The following is a 20,392-nucleotide window of genomic DNA, read 5'->3' as shown; positions in this document are numbered from 1 at the left end:
TTTCATAAAACAGTGTCCTCATTTTTCAGAGGCCACTAGGTGGCGCTCTTGGTTTAAAAAAAAAAGAAAAAAAAGATTGAAAGTTTCATTGAATACGTGCAGCATTTTGCAGCAGACAGTGCCACATAATTGTACTGCGACAGATTTATCATTGTGCACGGCATTGTCCAACTTGGCACTATAAAAAGCCCTTCACTCTGAATGTTTCAGATGCGCTCAGAATGGTCCATGAGGCGGGGTGAGTTTTCAGTCAGCATTCACCCTGCTCTCTTTCGATGTTGCTCTTCAGATGTCACTCTTGTTGTTGATAGTCAGCGAGGATTGTATTGGCATCAGTGTGACAACACTCCAGCTTCATATCTTTGCGTGTTTGTGTTAGTTTTCTGAGGCACTTGTTGGATTTCTGGCAGGTGCAGTCACGCTCTTGGACAACCATTTGAGAGGTCTTTTTAACTATTTAGTTGCGGAGTGGTTTTCGATGTTATGTAGGGCTTGGTGTTATTTTCTGTCGAAAATGAAAGTTGCGCACGAATTGAGACATTACAGAGCTGTGTATTGTAAAGGCAGGAAACAAGCTTTAAATAAAAATTTAATTCAAAAATTTAAATAAATCAGCAACATTAAATATTTATTCTAAGACTAAAATATTTTTCCATGTAAAAAATAAATAAATAGAAGGCACCATCAGTGATTGACCACCTCAAATCCTGGTCTACAACCGCGACCCCCTGGTGGACGGTGTATTTATAATTCTCACTTGCCACCCTCATCTTCACCTTGCTCTGCCTGACACTTGACTGACATGAGGTTTCCTCTTCGTGGCAGTGGTTCTCCAGCTCTGGCCAGGTTAGCTGTGCGATCACCAGGTGGGCTCGGACCTGGTCCGCCTCTGGTGGAGTGATGCAGTTCTCCATGTGAATGTATTGGGAACACAGCAGTTTTCGGAGGTCGGCACGGTCCTCCTTCTAAACTCCCTTCCTTCTGGCTTGTGTTCTCATTGTTTATTCTTGAGGCTTATTGTCAGACTCAGCTGAGCATTAGTGTTGCTTAAAGCCTGGTCTCTCACCCCCCTCATCCCCACCCTCCCTCCGCTCCCTCGCTCTCCACCCAGCCTGCAGCGCACTTGCTAATCCAGAAGTGAAGGCTGACACCACCACCAAAAACATTGTGCTCTTTAAATCCTCTTCACTCTGCCAGTTGGACACGGCTCTTACACTGTGTGTATGGAGGGTGTGTGTGGTAATGTGTGGCGATCATTAGCCCAGCAGGTTTTTAACAACACTCTCATGTTGCACCTCACCCTGGAATCGCTGAGTCTTCCAGCAGCTCATTTGCGACCTGTGGAAATGAGTGCGCAGGTTTCCTCTTCTTACGTGCTGGTGTTTGATGCTACACGTCAGTCTCTCTTGTCATTCAGCTAGTGAGCATGAAAGGTGAGGCAACATGGTTTGCTCCTAGTTTGATGCTCCTCTGAAGGTTATATATGAATCTAAGGCCTTTGTCCTTAATCCTAAAGTGAGCATCATTTGTTGCTGTATTCTGCTCAGAATTCTTCTCCACCTCCAACTCTCACGCACTGCATTCAAGAGACATGATGAGTGGGTGATTTATTTATTTCGTTTTTATCTCAAAATTTGAATAACTGTGGCGTGCAGATTAACCAACACAAGGAGATGAATATTAATAACCCTGAGCTGGGATGTAGCTATGATTCAACAAGAAATAAAAACGTTATATAGGGGTTTTTTTCTGATTTGGCTACAGTTTTGGGCCGTTGGAAAGAAAGCTAATTGAATTTATGAGCATTTTTCTAAAAATAAAGCCATGGTTTTTCCCAAACTCTGCCTGAAAGTGAAAGTCTAAACTTCATTGCACAGATCTGCAGAGCCTCACAGTGAGTAGGTGGTGTAGGTGGAGAGATCTCAGGCTGATATTTTTGCTTTCTAAAACCTCCACTCACGTCCTCTATAGCTGCGTTATCTATATCTCCACCTTACATCATCTTCTCAGTGCAAATCAGGACGGCGGTGCTTTCATCTCATTATAAATTGAATAACTATGACTCTTTCATGGATTTATTTTTAGGAAATTATTTCATTCTGCATTGTAGATTTCTCAAGATTCAGCAGTTTTGTAGGCTGTGTTGTACGATTTATTAATATAGACATCTTACAAAAGCTTTATCTGCTTCCTGAAAAACATGGTGTTTGTTGTCAAAATGCATTTTCTTTTTTAAATAAATAAAAGATAATCATCCCCACCGCACACAAATCCAGTAAGCCATCGTAACCTCGGTTATTTTCAGCATTATGGAAAATTCCGATACATGTGAACGCATCACCAGCACGCAACCTAAACACCGGAGAGAGGAAAATTAAGAAACCTATCGACCGCGAATCAGAGCTGTGGCGTGTACGATACTGCGGAACTTCACGCGTAAAAGAATTGATATGATTCTTTATTTCTGCCTGATCAATTCAGACAGCGCAAGTAGCTTGATCTACAGTGGCCCGAAGTAGCCAAAAAGTAAGACGGATACATGAGGACGTTTTATTTACAGTTTACAGAAGTATGTTACATTTGTATTTCTATTTTGTTTAGTTTCACTGCTACTTTTGCAGAAGTTTATTATATCTGAATTCTACTTCGTAAGCGTAATATATTTTTTAAAAAATCGTTTAAAGCATGTGACTTTAATAGTCTTTATCCCTTCATCCCCAACAGTTTGCAAGTGTCACTTATTGCTTATGAAAAAACAAACCGACGCTCTTGAAGACAGTTGTCTTTCTCACTGACCAAAACAAAACAATGACGGCAGCTCAGTGACCTGAGGCGTGGACTCTCCTGGTATTGAGTGGCGCAACATGACTGTAAATACTGTATTAGTGGGTCAGTGACAGACGCCCACCTCATGACTAACAGTTTGGCAGGCGACTCGGGGAGAAACCTGATCGTTGCTCAGATGTTGGTCGCTGCAGCTGCAGAGAGGCTGTCTTCAGGGTCTGGATGCAGCAGTGGTCAGTCTGAGGGAGTCATGGCGGGGGAGAGTGGAGAGACCGGGATTGAAGCCGGAGCCGGTCCCAAGACTGCGGGTGAAGTGAAGCCTGAGGAGGCCGCGGTGTTATTAAACACCAAAACACCGACGCTTCCTGAACAGGTAGAAAGAAGTTCGCTGCTTGTCTGTGTCTGACAACTGCTTTGCTGACTCAGCAGCCGAGTCTTGCCAAAAGGGAGAGCTCCTGTGTAAATGGGATTTGGAAAACTGTTGCTATTTTAGCATCTTTTTCAAGCAGCGACCTGTGACATTCCCATAATTGCAGCCGGTCAAGGCTGCCGCTCGTGTTTCCAGCTATTTTGGCCGGTGGGTTTGCTGAACGTGCGAGCTGTGAGGGATCGTGTTTCTCAATAAATAGCCCGCGCTTCAGGGGCAGAAATGCCATCCGGGGTCTCTACTGAATGGGAAGCCTGGACATGAGCTGGGATTCAGTTTAGGAAGTGTTTCATTTCAGTGTGTGTTTAGGATTAGATCTGGCTGTGTAAATGAATGGCTAGCTCCTTCATATTGTGTTGTGCAAAATACTTGCTGCTTAGATACTGAACTTCTGTTTGTCATCTGTTGGATTCCATAAATGTACTGGATTCAGGGCTCTCTTGGGTGTAGGTGGTGGCTAAGTTGAGTGAGGTTCATCCCTTAGTCAGACCTGCCCTCCGCCTCGTTTTATCTGACTTTAATACTGCTGTATTATATATTGCATGAATAATAATAATAATAGCTATTATTATTATTATTATTATTATTATTGCTGTTTAAAATCTATCAGGTTGTCAATATAATGCATCAATTGTTTTCCAATGTTTTCAGTTGCCACTACTTTTTCAACAAAATACTAAGCTATTATTCATCTTAAGTCACAAGACCCGTTTTTTCCCCTCCGACAAAGCTCATATGCCTTCTAGTAATAGTTCTCACGGACATGCCGTTGCTGATGTTGAGAAATGGCGCGATGTCACGCACTGATCTGAGATCAATTGAGGGAAAGCGGAGAATTGAGGTCCTGATTGATGTCTGAGCTTGTAAACACAGGCTCGCCAGCAGAACATCTGCCTTCTCTGGCAACAATGTGAAGAGCGTTGCATCCTTCCTCCTCTGCTTCCTTGCTCTGGAGTTGCCGGGGCGCCTCAACATATCCAGAGTGTGGGATGTTCAGGTTCTTCATCTTGAGTAGGGAACACTTGAATAGGGAACAGTTGGTGCTGATACATTTCAAAGTGACAGCAGTGGCGGACTTCACCGCAGGGTTTGATTGATGGAAGCGTTTATACATATATTTACATATATACTATATTTATACTTACTATACATTATACTTTCACACCGGAGCTACAGTGTCCTCGCGTGGCCAAATGGTGAACTGCAACTCCAAAAATGACGATTCAAAATTACTTTTATTCGTCTCAGATTATTGACCTTCTTTAATATTTAAAACAAAATCGAGACTAGATTTCAGAAGCCACTTTAAATAAGATTTTTTTTGTGCCTACAACGTTACTATTCTTTATCCCTGCTACTGCCACGCCTAAAAACGACAAAATAAAATGAAGATTTGGAGACTTATAAATGAACACGACACAAAGAGATTACAGTGATACAAGAAGAAAGGAGGAGGCGTCGTGTGGTCTTAGGAGACTGAGATGAATGGGCACTGGTCTGTAATGAATCTATACTTGCCTGTTTACCCGCGTCACAGTTGGCCAGTAGATAGCTGTTGGACACCTTATTGATCAGCTCTCTCTGCCTTCACTCACCGCACATCAGACACTGACACAGTTGCTTCACCATCCCACAGGAATCGATGGTGGACTTCTAGCACAACACAAGTCCAGACATTTAGTGTCAGTGAATTTGTTTTTCCCCATTTCATTTCCTCCACTAATCCATTGTTCTTGGCATTATGGAATCTGGAGCTTTGAGATGAGACTATATCTAGCTGAGGTCAAAGGTGACTGGGTCATGCAGGTCTCAGGAGGGGGATTGTGAGCTGCAGGGGTCAGAGGCAACACAACGTGAGGAGTTCACCATCAGCTACAGTTGAGGTTTGTGCTGCTGAAAATGACCGAAATTACTAGTCTTAAATCATTGACTTGTCCTCATTATTATGACATTTTGATATGGAATTACTGGGAAAATATTCGGATGGGAAATCTGATTTTATTGAATTGAAATTAGGTTTAATATTTGAGGACAATACAAGTAAAAGAAGGGGGAGTAAACAGTATTTAATCTATAAAACATTTTCTTTTTCAAGTTTATGTTTAAGATTCAAAATGAAAAGATGTTTCATTTAAATAAAAATGATATTTTATTAACATGTACAAATATTTATGGGTGATGTAAAAAAACTACCTTGGCAGGGCTGTTGGTTGTTTACTTGTATCTCACACATTCATGTCTCATAGCTCAGGTGTGAATGTGATAGACTTCACAGCAGAAGTGTATTTAGCTATTTAGGGTCCATGTGTAGTGTGAACGCCTTGGTTGGCGTCAGTCTGGGCTGGAGATCTGCCGCAGTAATGAACAAGAATCTCAGTGGCCCCAGGAAACAGGCCGCGCTGCCTATTAATCATAAAACTGCTGGGAAATCCTCCGACAATCTTGTTCTGCCGCGACCTCGCCTGTGTTCCCACTAATGGCGTGTCAGGATGGAGATGGAGAACTGGTCGGTGAAGTCCAGACACAGGTGGTTGGACCTGTCAGCTCTGATCTGAGGTCGCCATCGACCAATTCTGGGGGCCAATTCTGCTCCTGTTAATTATTAGCTGAGGTTGCTGACGTGTGCCTCGGGAGATCTTTGCTGAACTTAATATCTTTATTAGTTAAATTAAAACCCACGTCACTTACATCTCCCTTTCGCCCAAGATGGTGGAGTTCATAGTGTGCCCAGTAGAGGGAGCCAGAGTACACTCTTCATCCATGTATCGCTTTGTTTAACGTCAGTGGACGTTGTCATGTCACGTTTCTTGTCAGATTTTATTAGCATAAAAATCTCTTTTCAGTGGTAAAAACGGTTTATTTAGTATATTAACAAATGTTAAATGGTCATTTACAATAAGAAAATAAGTAATAAAGTCATCATTGAAAAAGACAGTTCAAGCACACGAAAAGAAAAGTTATAAATGAAGTACATGCGTTAAATGTCATAGAAGTTCATAATATTTAGTTTTATGGAAAGACAATGTAAAAAAAATAAATAATAAATAACAGAAAATACTATTTGTCAATGAAGGGCATTATAACGGAAACATATTTCACACGCCTGAAAACTAATGGAATTACATAATAAAATGTATGATTTACCGAACGTCTTAACGTAGATAGTTTCTAATCCATCGTGACATCGAAAAATTACGTATTGGTGACATGGTTATGGTAAAAAAAATGGCTTTCGCTCGAAGTGCATTTCACAGTTTTATCCACTAGTGGGCAGCAGAGGATAAACACCCACTCCTTGGAACGTATTTGTGCGCTTGAAACAGTTCTGTCTTCTCTAATCGAAAACCCATCGCAGTCGTGACAACATTCATGGCCGCTGTGAACTCAGCTGCTAGTGTGTTGACACTTTAGCCCCTGGACCGTTGTGATTATCGCTCGACTCTTTATCTGCAGCTGCCAAATGTTTGATAGTTTGATCTGGATCTGCGGGGAATAAGCTGCTAAACGCTGTTGAACCAGCCAGCAGCGACTCACCAGACGCAGCAGCGAAACTTCCGGCTGGACATTTTCTCTGCAGTGTGAGTCGTGACCGAGACATTCCCAAACTGGTGATGCCTGGGTTGCAGTTACGAGATGTTGGCAGCAGTGGGCGCTGTGGTGCGGTCTGTGTCTGTGTGGTTGGTCGTGAGCTGAAGTGCGTGACGTATGAGGCGGAGTCACATCTGCACACTCACGCGCTCCTGCTTCATCCTGTGGAGTAGCAGCTGCAGAGTTTTGTCAGCGTCACTGACTTGAAATAAGCAGAAGATCAGCTTGTTTTCTCTCCCACTGTGCAGCCTGCCTGACTGTGTAACATAAGCTGAGCACTCAGAAGCTTCTGTAAAAAAGAAGGAGATGGGAGAAACTAAGAAAAGTGATGGTAAGATCAGAGCTGCAGTGAAGTGCTCACACTTCCGTCACACCGAGCTGAAGATATTGACATCTTTATTTACTGTTAATGAACTCGATTGCAAAGTTTCCATTCATTTAAAGGTCACGCTTGTATCTTATTTTGGGACAAATACATTGTTTTACTTTAGGAATATTAGCTTGTTAAAATTCACCACGCCAGAGTCAACTCTTCAAAGTTTATGATGAAAATCAAAAGTATCAATTGATTATTTGTTTCACAGATGTAATCATAAAATTACTAAGAAAAAATGTTTACATTCAGAAGTACTGATCTGCCAACTGGTGTTTTTTTTATTTTATGAGACTGGGGAAATTGTAAATTAATAAAATAAAAAAAATTGGGTGGAAAAAAAACAGAAAAAAGAAGTTGAAATATTTTATCTTAAAAAAAAAAAAAAAAAAAAATATATATATATATATATATATATAAATAATATATTTAATTGGCTAAAAAAGTGGATTCGTTTTAACAGACTAATAAACACTGACGTTATGATTTATTTAAATAATAATAAAGAAATGTTGCTTGTGAGACCATTATTTAGTGTATATGCAGTGTGATAAAACTCAAAGCAGAAGGATGAAAAACTATGGAACAAGAAGTGATAGTAATAGAGATCCAATAGAATTTATGGACAAAACACAAGTGGATTAAATACACTAAATAAACATTCGGGAAGGTAAATATAGTTCAGATAAAGTTGGTTGTGAAATAGCGTTTTACCGAATCCATTCCAATTATTGAGTATAAAAAAGTCCTATTTACAGTTCAGATATTTTTTCTTTATTACTTCTGAAGTTTGTTATTTGCACTGAAGAGTGCGGAGGATGAGTGCTGTGGTGCTCCTCCCCCCTCGATGGGTCCCGGGACCCTCTAGTGAAGCGCAGCCTCAGACCCAGGGTTCCAGCAGGAAGTCAGTGGAAGGGCAAGCTCATTAATTATAGTCTCCGATTGCCTCCCCCTCCCTTCATTACCAGCAAGGTTAATCCCCTCTTATCTCCCATTGAGCCTCATTTTTCATGCCTCTCTCTGTCTAACCTGCCCTCACCCTCCCCTCACCCCCACACCGCCCCCTCTCACATCTACAGTTCAGCCTTTGACCGAATCTCCAGTCACAAACTGTTTTCAAACACATTTATTTAATTCTGCTCTGAGCAATTCCCTCCGATTTGGTCCCCTCCGCTCCGCTCTGAGCCGGAGTAGAAGGAGTAGATCTATTACAGCTTATCACTTAAGGACAGGCCAGCGCCGCACCCCAGTGAAATATGGCTGCTGTCACCGCTGCCGCCGAGCGCGACCCGCGCACCGAGCTGTGAGGACGCCGCGCGCCGGGGTCCGCTGCAGCTTTTTAATTCAAACGAATAGGGAGATTTTCAGGCTGGATGTCGAGCGCTTGACAGGGATTGGACACTTCTCTCTCCGTCACTCTCTCTATGGCCCTTTCACTCTCTTGGTGTCCCTTTCCCATCCATCAGGAGTCAGATAATGAAGTTTATTTGTGCAGTCAACACTCAGTTGGGTTAGTCATGTGAGTCATTATGGGTCTCCAGGGTCACTGTCTGACCTTTGACCTTCAATTGAGCAGGCTTGACCGGCGTTTATTTGTTTTCAATGATGTAATGAGAGCGACCTCTCCACTTTCTTTTGCCGTCATCATCCTCTTTTTTTGTAATGAATGAGTATAATTCTCATATAGATTTAAATAGGAGTGATGTCCATTGTCTTTCCTCATATTTCTTCATACCCATTATATTTATATTTTGATTGATTAGTTTGTTTTATTAATTTTTTCCCCCTAAATGTTTTACTCCTATTTTTTTGTTCTATATTCAAGAAATGACTATTCATAGCCTAAATTATTGCCAAAAATAATCCTAACTACTTCTCATTTTGTTCTTGTTTTTGTTGTCAAAAAGACCTTTACTGCATATACTGGAATTCTTGATAATAATTTCACTTTAATCAGTTTAAAATGCAACAATTTCAAAGTCATCTCATTAAAATCCTGTTTTTTCGCCTTGCAGTGAATCTAATATTTCTATTTTTGGTAACACTTTAGAAGATATTAACCATTAATACATGAAGTACTTGCTTATGTACGGTCAACAGTAACTATGGGCAAAATCTAGTCACGCTGAACAAGACATTATTCAATACTATATAATTATTAAATATGCTGCGACTGCACATCCAAGTTATTTAGGGCAATAAATGTTCCTTCATCTAAAGTGTGACCCTATTTTTGAGGTCATATTTCAGGTCATATTTCAGCATTTTTGACAACTTGGTAATTTATTTATGTTTTGTTCTGAAATGAAATACTAAATCATAGAACAAGTGCTTCTGCTGGTGTTTTCGTTGACGTAAACTCCCGTCACTACTGCCTACAGACTGAAGAGTGATGGAGTCTGAGTTTGAAGGAGCGTCCGTCCTGCTGCCTCTCAGCCACTCGCTGCTTTATAGGCCATTTCACCTTGAGTTCCAGTTCACGGCACCGGGCAGCGTGTAAGTCCTCCAGCTGTGTAGCGAAGGAGAGGAGGCGGTGGAGTCGCAGACCGTGGTTAGAGAGTAGCGGGAGATGAAGTGTCAACCGCCGGAGTTTAAACAACTGGAGTTCAACAATACAATAAGGCCAGTGTGCACAGTACCTGACTGTTGGCTTCAAGCTGTAGTGGTGCAATGCGGCTGTTGGATATCGAGCTATAAAACAGAAGAATATCGAGTGCAACAGTGGTTCACCGCCTCTTTGTCGTTGAGTTGATGCTGTCTGTGCAACTCACTCTGTGGCTTTGAATATGTCGTGGTCGACCTGACCAAATCCCACCGCCCCGACCTGCAGGTGTGTCTCTGCTGCTGAGCTGTAAGCGGGGATGTAAATGTTGCTGTCAACCGTTGACGCTGAAGCGTGAAAGTAACTGCAGGAGGAAGACGTGTAGAAGTGGATTCATGTGTCAGCACATCGCTGCGTTCCTTCAGTCCGCCTGAGCACATGTGACACGAGCAAACCAGCAGTGAGACAGGTGTGACAGTTGTGTGACGCTCTGTCAAAACATGTAGCCTGCTGATGAGCCGCTGTCAGGCCGCGCCATTTTGGCTCCCGAAATATACCTCATTCATTCCAATTGGAAAATGTGGCTATATATATGTGGTGAAGAAGAAAAAAACAAAACGAAAAACGAAATAAGGGGAACATTGTTGATGACAAAGAGATGAAACTCCCTACAAACAACATAACTGTCATGAAAATGGCAGTAAGATTCAACACTAGTAGGGTCCTGCTGTCATCAGTGAAGGGCCCTTGTGCTGCATGATCAAGTCACTCTTTCTCTCGACAGAGAGGGTGGGCGACCAGAGCGGCTGATTGAAATGATAAATTAAGATGTGATGCCGCTTTGTCTTCCTCATTAGACGCCGCAGTTGAAGCGTCGATGGTGCGAGTGATGTTCGATGATCACAAGCCCTGAGAAGATTATGCAAGAGGGAGAAATCAAACCTCCTCTCTGCAGCAGTCACGCAGCACTCCTCCATTGTTTGGGAGGCACCATTGCAGTGCAACTGCTGTTGCTGCTTCCATTGACACTGGATGGAAGTAGCGAGCGCACGCACACGCACACACACAGTGAAGCAGCTCCCTGTGACTCACGACACAGCCATGTAAAGGGTTTAACACAAGGTAGGAGGGGATCAGCAGCACCCCTGATGTTTAAGCTGCTGGGCCTTTGAAGCAGATGTGTGTGTGTGTGTGTGTGTGTGTGTGTGCGCGTCCACCTCTGGAGCGTAAAAACCAAACATCACGACTAATAATGTTCTGTGATCAGCCCACTGAAAATGAAGCTAATCTGTTGCGAGGGAAATGGGGCAGAAATGAGCTCTTTCAATCTGCCACCAGTTTTTTTTTTTTTTCCCTCCCTGCTTCCGAGGTTTCCCGCCGCTTCCTCACGACAGCTGGTCACGTACAACCGCTGAAGTTGTTTACCATTGATTCGCTCAGTAAGATCTGGTGACACAAGTGAACTGAGGTGGTTTGGCCAGAGCCTGCCTCCTCCTGCGCTGCATGATCAGCATGATCTGACTTGGGTCATTTTAATGAACACCAAGTGCAGTAAACACTTCCACAGCTCACGTCTGTTTCTTGACGCTCGTTCACTTGAATCGTCTGTGAAGGAGAGGTGAATCATCCATCCATCCAACCATTTGCTGCTCAGGCTCAACAGGGAATCCCAGACACTGGTGAAGGGTAGATGAGGCTTCATGAAACAGTGTCCTGATCTACAGAGGCCACCAGATGCTGCTGTAAAATGTTTGGGCTTGTTTTGGCCTAATTCAATGAAACCTCACATCATTTCTAAACCAAGAGCGCCATCTAGTGGCCTCTAAAAATGTGGACACTGTTTCATCAACCCTGCAATACTGTTTCATGATACCTCAGATACCCATGACTTGCTGGGAGATATAATACCTAGAGCATGTCCAGGATCTGCCCCTAGCCCTCCTCCCTGATGGGCATGTGTGCACATAATTCTAAAAAAAAAAACCCAATAACTTGAAAAGCACTCAAACATTACAAACCTTCACCAAGCAGCTTCGGTCCAACCACACAATCTCTCATCCTCCAAAGAATACCTGGATCAGATCCATTCCATAGATCCAGATCCGTTCGAAAATTTGTTCCTTCACCCATTTCACTGTCTCCTGAGTATGTCACCCAATTCCGTCCAACTCCTTGGCAGTGAGGTAGTGAAGAGTATTCCTAATGCCTAAACTTGTCTGTCCTTTGTCTTTTCCAGACGATTGTCCGAGGGAACCGACCACCCAAAGACGTGTCCATCAACGGCTTGCTAGAAGAGTTCGACAACATCTCAGTGACTCGCTCCAACTCTTTGAGAAAAGAGAGTCCACCAGGGGCTCACCAATCTGGAACAGGCATCAAACCCTCCATCGGTGGTCACCCCACGGTCCCAGAGGAGAATGGATTCAGCCATTACTATTCCCGCTACTCCTGTGACCTGGATTCATCCAGCAGAGACTTCTCACTGGATCCAGGGAAGCCGGGCTTTTCCATGGACGGGGAGTGGGGAATGGGGAGACACTATCGATTCACAAAGCAGAACGGACATTCACACCCCATACGCAGCCACTTCTACCCGGATGCCATGCCCCAAAAATCAGACTACGGTAAACTCCCTCCGGATTACCACACCTACCTGGAGAGCAAGGGGCGGTCAGCCGATGAGGTGGCCTCCACTGTGGGGAGCGGGGTGGGCTCTAGTGGATACTATCGGGCATCTGTGGGGGGCTCGTCGAGCCAGGACTACCGGGACACTTCTGTAGGAACACCGTCTCGTGCGTCGCTACACAGCGAGCAGATCAACTACCCGGACAGCGAGTGGAGCTACGGAGGCATGAGAGACGAATATGACAAGCGGCCCAAAAGTTCCTACGTAACACAAACCAGCCCCACTCCGGCCATCAGGCAGAGATCGAGGTCGGGCTCTGGGCTGCAGGAGCCAAACGTTCCGTACACAGCCAGTGGGGCTTTTAAGAACCCGGCGCAGGCTCATCCTTACAGCTCGTACACGTACCCGCGACTATCGGAAAGTCTGGCGAACTCGCAGACGCTGCCCAAGGTAACCACCCAAAGTATTCTGTCATAGAGTTGTTTTATTGTTGCTTTTCCCACACACTACTCCATAAAAAATGTATGAAAAAAATTGGTATTTTTGGATTGATACCCTGAGAGATGGGTATATGAACGCATTGGGATTCCTCAAAGCTTGAATTGATGCATCACAGGGTCTGTGCAGAATGTCATGTACCGCAGCAGGGAGCGTGTTGGCGCTGGTTAGGAAGACAGAGGTGAGTCTCGAGCGGACTTTTCAATCTGTTTTCCGTTTCTTTTACACCATTGGCTGCTTCATTACGCACAATCCAAAGGAGTGTGCGGCACGATGGCGCCACTCCTTCACACCCGGGCAGTTGCGAGTGGGTTTGCTGATGTAGATCCCAGGGTGCCTTGATGAAAAACCATTTAACCTGAATGCTCCAGTAAACAGCCGCTCACACACGAAAAGAGAGAAAGAAAATAGAAGCCAGAATGCAAGGGAGGCAGGATTGTAAGTGATGCAGGGGGTCGGTCATTTTCTCACTTTTTATTTATTATTAGCACATTGTGGTGCAGAAAGGGGGGGGGGGGTAAGGGTGCCTTTGTGCAGCCAAGGTTGTGTTTTTATGAATGTAGTGGTCTTGTCTTTGTCTCAGCCGTTACTGCGCCTTTTGTGGTGCGTCACTTTCACACGCATGCAGGCACGCCAGTGAAGTAAATCCTTCCCTTTTACCGCTGTTGTTCGAAGCTGCAGGGGATGTTCCAGCAGCCGGTGAGAAGGAAGTCTCAGCCACACACACACACACACACACACACACACTGAGGGAGTAAGAGACAGAATCGCAGCGCCTCTCACACTCTCCCTCTGTTTCCAATGCTGCAGCTCTCAGTGACAAATTGATGTTGCAGCACTTTCCCTTTTTCTGCAGCCTTAGCATAAAACCGGCCGAACGATGTTCCACCGCGGAATTCAATTTCACACTTGAGTTAGGTTGTTGATTACCCTGCCAAACTGAGATTAATGCGCGTTTAACCAACATGGATCAGGAGACCCCTGGCTGACAGCCAGCTCGCGGCGCCGGCCAACGATAGGGGGCTCAAGACGGGGCTGTCCCAACGTCTGTGCCCCCCCACCCCCCCACCTCTTTCTCCGGCTCCTGGAGAGTGATTGATTAACAGAGCTCGTGCTGCGTAACTATACAGCGTTCTGGCACCTCGGGGCTCCTCCCCCTGGTCTGCGCCTGTCAGAGAGGCGGTGCCGCTGGACAGACTCCTATACCCGCGTCCTGTCCCATTATCATTTATCACTGATAAGAGTTTTCAGGGGATGTAATTTAAATCCGTCTCTCCGATCCGGCGCTTCCTGAATGTGACTGATATTTAATTACATTTACTACAGAAGATATTATTGATGAATGTGCCTCCACTGCCTCTTCAGTCTCCCTCATACCTCAATGACTGCAGAGGTTTCCTCCCAAATCAACGACGGTTCATACGTTTGTGAACATGCGGCGACGTGTACAACGCAAAGCTCTTCCATGGCAGGATTTCTTCTTCATCGGTCTTCATAATGTCTTTGATGAACTGATGTTTCGAGAGAGAGAGATGAGTGTTGGTCCTAGGCGAGGGAAACCAGGCAGCCAACCAATATGGGTTTTTTTCATGGCCGCGAAATGGGCACATCACTAACAAAAAAGTCTATACGATGGAGCGGTTTTGTATTCATGTAAGTGTGGGGAACTGGACAGTAGGTGGCCGCTGTAGCTCACGTATCTCTCACGTATTGACAGGTGTCAAGTGGACTTTTTCGGACTCAGTGTGCCGCAAAGTTGATCCATTATGCTGTCAATTTAACTGCCACATTTCCTGGTGTTCAGAAAGGGTGGTTGGGATTATTCTGAAGACAGGGGTGATCATTATGATCTCTTGTTAGATGTCTTGCCTTATGTGATCATGAGCCTCACTCATGGTGCCAACAATGTGTGGCACCTTGAATCAAGGTCATAGTCCATTCATAGCCCAACTGCTCTTTGTCTTTAGTATTGGACAGTCTGGTACAGCTCAGAGGAGTCATACCTCAGTTTCGACTCGTGATTTTACAAGCAGTGTCTTAGTTCAGAAGAACTGTGTCGGAGAATCTATTATAGATAAGACCGACTTCATAGTGAGAAAAGCACTCGGAGAGCACATACCTTCCCAAGCCACTCACCTCCCCCCATTCTGTCAGTTTCCTTAAGTTTTATTGCGATGAATACGGCAATGGAAAGACATCCCATCTATTGCAGCGATCTTTCATGCCCCATCGACCAATCAAATACTTGCGATAGGGGAAAACAAATATGGCGTCTGCATCAACAAAATAGCGTGTCCACAAAAGTAAATTTCCATCCATTTCAACAGAATTACAGGTTAAAAACACCCTCTTGATGGAAGCCAGAACAATTGTACAACTATATACAGGCACTGTGGATCAGAAATATTAGGGTGTTCCGTTGAAAAAACCGGGCGTCCAGTTTCTCAGCGTGGGGCATCCCCAGGACGCCCTCACGCCCCTCGAGCTAAAAGCCTCACCACGATGCATGCTTCAGAGACCCAAGCTCAAAAACTCAAAAGCGCTCCTAAAAAGATTGAAGTACTATTTGGGTTTACGTCCTCCAGCTGCAAAATAAGACTGGCTTCCTTTGAAAGAAGAAAATAGCCATTATTTCCATATTACTATTGTTTCTGTGCCTGAGGGACGAACTGCAGAGCTGCAGACACAGATCTCCATCTATGACTCATTATACTAACATCTTTTCGAGGCGGACGAGACAGTGATGCAGAATATTGGACTGTTTTTCGGTGTAAACAGATCACTGATGTTTGTCAGCTCTACTTTGCCGCTGATAAGAAGATTACTGGCCAGAAATAGACCCCTTGGTATTATACTTTATTTGTCACATTTGTGAATTTGGGGAAACAGGAAAGATGCTTAACTTGTGATGGAGAGACAGCGACCACTCTATACTCACATTCATGGTGTGTTTGAGGGATTTTGAAGGGAATATTTAAGAAGATTTGTATGTTTGGTCACAAATCCACTGGAGAAGAGTTGATGTAATCGCAATAATAAACGGTAAAATAAATATACGAAATAAGCAGCATTTTGTGAGACGAGGATATCAAAAATGGAAATGTCTTTTCTGTGGAGAAAGAATCGTGACTTGACTTTGGTTGAAAGTTATGACTTCAGATTATGAAAATGAATGAGGAGAGAAATGCACTGTTTTAATACATGCTTTTTATCGTAGCAGGAGAAGAAGTCACAGCTATGTCCAGATAGTGGAGCCATTTTTTGTTACACTTTAAAAAAAATAATATTCATAAGTGTATTAGCAACATATTTTTGTAGGTTTGAGAGAAGAGGAAGCAGAGACAGGGTGAGATGGAGGATGATGGTCCACTGTGGTGACCCCTGAAGGGAGAAGCCCAAAGAGAAAGAAGAAGTATTTGTGACGTATTAGCCTGTAGTTTCTCATGCTGAAGTCCTGACTTGCGTCTTGTTAAGCCTGACCATATTTTGCCCTGGGATGGTCACTAAAAGTTCACTATAAACAAGACTGTAATTACAGATTATTAACAGATAATATGCAAGAAGTTGCCTTAATAATAGCTCAAGTGTGACCCATTTTTTATGCTTATATATGTTTTTTTTTTCTTTGATGATTCACACTATAATGAACTGAAGCAGCTCTGTAGTGCTGTCGACATGCGTGCGTTACAGGAATGACAAGTCAGGTGTGTTTTGCTGAGTCATCGCTTTTCTTCCAGTCGTGTCTCGTGAAATCGTTCGTTGAATTCCTTCTTTTTTTATTTCCAGCTAGAAAACTTGTGCTTTTGGGGAAAGAGGTTTTGTCCCAGTTTTAGAGACTCCCTGAGGAGCTGCGTGACTAATGGTGAGGTTTAGGAAGTCGTGAGTTAGGAAGCGCTCCCGTTTATCCGTGACGCTCAGCTGGAAGTATATATCCTTCAGTAAAATAAAGAATTTTCATGCTTTGCTGCGACACCACATAAGCAGAGTTTGTAGCAACTGTAACGGTACTGAGGCAGAAACCTCAACCAAACCAGACTGCTGAAATCCATATTGTTTTCTTCCGCCGTCCTGCAGGGGGAGTACGAGCGCTCCTCACGTGATGGAAGCCCCCAGGTTTCAGGAGGAGACACGTACCCCAGAGGGCCTCTCAAGCTACCTCAGAGTCACGGCAAGCCGCCTGGTTACCCCCCAGTGCACCTGCCGTACCCCCCAGTCTTTCACCACTACAAGCCGTCTCCATACCATCACCCCCCCTCGCAGCCCAGCCCACCCTACACCCCTCAGGTATGGAACTCTTTCACACAGCTACAGATGCGTCATTCAGGCTCCAGTGAGTCATTTAAATATTTGTAATAAACACCAGCTCTCATTATTCTCCTCTGTTTGCTTTCATTTGTTTTCTCACACTAATAATTGCTTGATATTTCAAACCATCAAATGAGAAGTTGCATCGTCTGTTCCATGCTGTTGTTGTGAGATGAGTCTAAAAAAATCAAACGTGCACTTGGAACATCCAGGCTACAAAAGCATCACTTGTTTCGGCTCCATTAATAATACATTAATAAATGCATTTTATTTTTATTTATTTTAATTAATTACAGATAAAAAATGGACCCAGATAACAGATGAGCAGCAGATGAGCCATGTTATTTGTAGAGATGGTTTTATGAAGCTTCATGGAGCCCTGTCTTCACTGTCACAGCCCACTAGATGGCACTCTTTGCTCCGGAATATTTGGTCTCGGCAAAGCATTTTCACTGAAACCTCACATCATTTTTAAACAGAGAGCGCCACCTACTGGTGACACTGTTTCTTGAAGCCTCATAACTGTTTCATGAAGAGATCAAATGGGATTACGCTGACGGAGAGAAAGTTAAGTTTCAGTTCATGCAGCATCACAGCCACCCTTTATGCTTATATGAACTTAAACTTGATCATTCTGGTGTCTCGTATAAAATAACCACTCACCCCAATTCTAATGTCGATACACGCCGTGTTGTGATACCACATAGATGCGAATATGAGCAGAAATTGGTGAGATTTTCAGTTTCCTTCTCTGTGCTTGTGTGCTTCCCTCCAGGGGGCCTACTCGCAGCCTTCGTCCCCTTACATCCCCCCGGGGGCTTACCCGCCTCCCTCCTGGGGGTCCAACTCTGACACGCAGCCCTCCAGAGTTTCTCACGAACAGTTCAGGGCGGCACTTCAGCTCGTGGTCAACCCAGGTAAGTGCCGCTGGCCGAGGCTGCGGCACCGCCAGCTCTGCCGCCGGTGCCGATCCGTGTTTGTGCCTCACCCAACAGGGGACCCTCGGGAGTACCTGGACAGCTTCATCAAGATCGGCGAGGGCTCCACGGGGATCGTCTGCATCGCCAGCGAGAAACACAGCGGCAAGCAGGTGGCGGTGAAGAAGATGGACCTGAGGAAACAGCAGAGGAGGGAGCTGCTCTTCAATGAGGTGTGACACTGAATAATCATCACAGCGACGCACACGTGGAGTGGTATCGCAGCCTTGTTTGTTCAGATGACAGCAGATCGTGTTCGATCAACAGAGGCTCTGGGACGCGTTCATTCATACAAGTCGGTTTTAAACCTCTGTCTTTAAACTAATCCTTGAGTCAGGCTTTATTACAATGACAACATGATGAGATCTATTCACAGAAGTAAATCACTTAGTTTTATTGGGAAGTGCTCGCACACTAAGAAGGCAGGAAATATATTCATAGGCTGAGCTCAAGCTTTCATGTTAACATGTTGAATTCATTTGGGGAAACAGGAGTGAAGCTTGGTGTGTGCGTGTGTGTATGTGTGTGTGTGTGTGTGCGTGCGTGCGTGCATGTGTTCAGTTCGCAGCTAATTTGCTTCACGTAATCCGATTATTGTCTGCGTGTAATCCTTTCTGTTTTTCAGCTGTGGATCCAAAACAAGAAGTCAAATCACAAATGAAATAATATCAAAGGTTTCGCGGGTCAAAGGGAAATGTGCCGCTGTGTGAGTGAGGGGTGTAACACGTGTGTGTTGGCAGGTGGTGATCATGAGGGACTACCATCACGAAAACGTGGTGGACATGTACAACAGCTACCTGGTTGGAGACGAGCTGTGGGTGGTGATGGAGTTCCTGGAGGGAGGGGCGCTGACGGACATCGTGACTCACACGAGGTAAGTTACGCACTACATCATGATCACGATTATTCCACCATTTAAGATTTAGCCGTTGTTTAACATTGGTTTTCAAAAGATCTCCAACAAGCAGCTATAACTGCTGGTGACTCGAACCGCTGGAGTCGGGAGTCGACGGTGGCTAATGTTAGCGTCCCCCACGCCGTGTAAACAGAGGCTCGAGCTGCTGCTGACAGGCAGTGACTGAGTGGCTCACTCTGTGTAGCGCGCGCACTGGGCCTCACGGAGCAGCTTCCCGCCAGGCAACTTCCACTGGGACAATGTGTGGTGGAGCGTTTGTGTGTATCGGGACAGAATGAGAGAAGCTGCGGAGACGGGCGTTCGGCTAAATAATCGCTTCATGGCGATTGTCACGTTTTCATAATCGCAGGAAGACGCAATCCCGATAAAAAAATGCGATTCATTGACCAGGCTTAGCCCTAGTTTTAATAAGGTCCTCACTTTGCTGTTGACAGTGGACTCTCCACAACACTTTGTTGAACAGTAAGTATCAAAACCAATAACTAAATGAATTGCTGTGAATACCCATGTAATAAACACTTTATTAACGGTTCGTGTATAAAGTGTATAAAAGCAGCCAGTGGAAGTGATGCGTTATAATCTGAGCGCTGGTCACTTACGATGGCAGGTAATTACGGAGAGTAACGTGGGAAGAAAAAAAAACTTTCAGAACTAGTTTGTTTCAGTTCAGCCTGAGTAGCGCTGCTGTGTAATTACAGTCATTTGCCAGGAGCGTCTGCATTAGATCTGTGAGGTGTCGGCTGCTAATAACATGCTAGTGTGAGTCCCCGCGCCGCTGCTGCTGACACACTCCCACACACTTGTTTCTTCTCACTCCAGTGTTGGGCTGTTGAGGTGGCGCTCAAACTCAGTCTGAGCGCCACAGAGCAGGCGATACACGAGTCTCACAAGGGTCGACGGGTCACAAGTCACAAGACGTCCAGAGCTCATGTTTTCAAACCCTTCTAAAATACGCTTTTTGACCTTTTTTTTAGCACCTAACGTGAAGGTTTACTGTAGCACCTCATCTTTGCGGAAATTACTTTATTTTATTTTATACCACTGTTTTTTTTATGTAATATGTATTTAACATTGTTATTGAGGCACAAATACAGTGATCTGGTGTAGCCAAATTATTACACTGCACTGCACACACTCACACTCACACGGTTTTTCTATCCTTGTGGGTGCACTGTGAGGTTGCTCATTGCCATAACCATCCAAAACACATGGCTCACCTTAACCAGGACTCTGGACCAAACCCAATGATAAAGACCCGGTTATTTTGAAGTCTTCATACTCAAATTGAGGCTTAACCTTGTGGGGTCCAACCAAACGCCCCCACAAAGTCATACAAAGTCCTCACAAGGATAGTGT

At 44.4% G+C, this 20,392-nt stretch overlaps 1 protein-coding gene across 5 annotated transcripts in view; it reads left to right on the top strand.

Moving 5' to 3' along the window:
* pak5 (p21 protein (Cdc42/Rac)-activated kinase 5) overlaps positions 1-20,392 on the top strand; it is a 54,085-nt gene that overhangs the window by 27,851 nt on the left and 5,842 nt on the right. For all 5 annotated transcript variants that reach the window (XM_053888276.1, XM_053888273.1, XM_053888277.1 and 2 more), the window contains 5 exons: positions 11,951-12,790; positions 16,913-17,122; positions 17,919-18,060; positions 18,139-18,293; positions 18,861-18,994. In XM_053888276.1, coding sequence (XP_053744251.1) covers positions 11,951-12,790; positions 16,913-17,122; positions 17,919-18,060; positions 18,139-18,293; positions 18,861-18,994 — 1,481 coding nt within the window. The remainder of the gene's footprint in view (positions 1-11,950; positions 12,791-16,912; positions 17,123-17,918; positions 18,061-18,138; positions 18,294-18,860; positions 18,995-20,392) is intronic.

The sequence above is a fragment of the Synchiropus splendidus genome, chromosome 15 (genome assembly GCF_027744825.2).
Source record: "Synchiropus splendidus isolate RoL2022-P1 chromosome 15, RoL_Sspl_1.0, whole genome shotgun sequence".
Taxonomy (NCBI): Eukaryota; Metazoa; Chordata; class Actinopteri; order Syngnathiformes; family Callionymidae; genus Synchiropus; species Synchiropus splendidus.
Note: the sequence above shows the minus strand (reverse complement) of the source record. Positions and strands in the feature narration are given on the sequence as shown.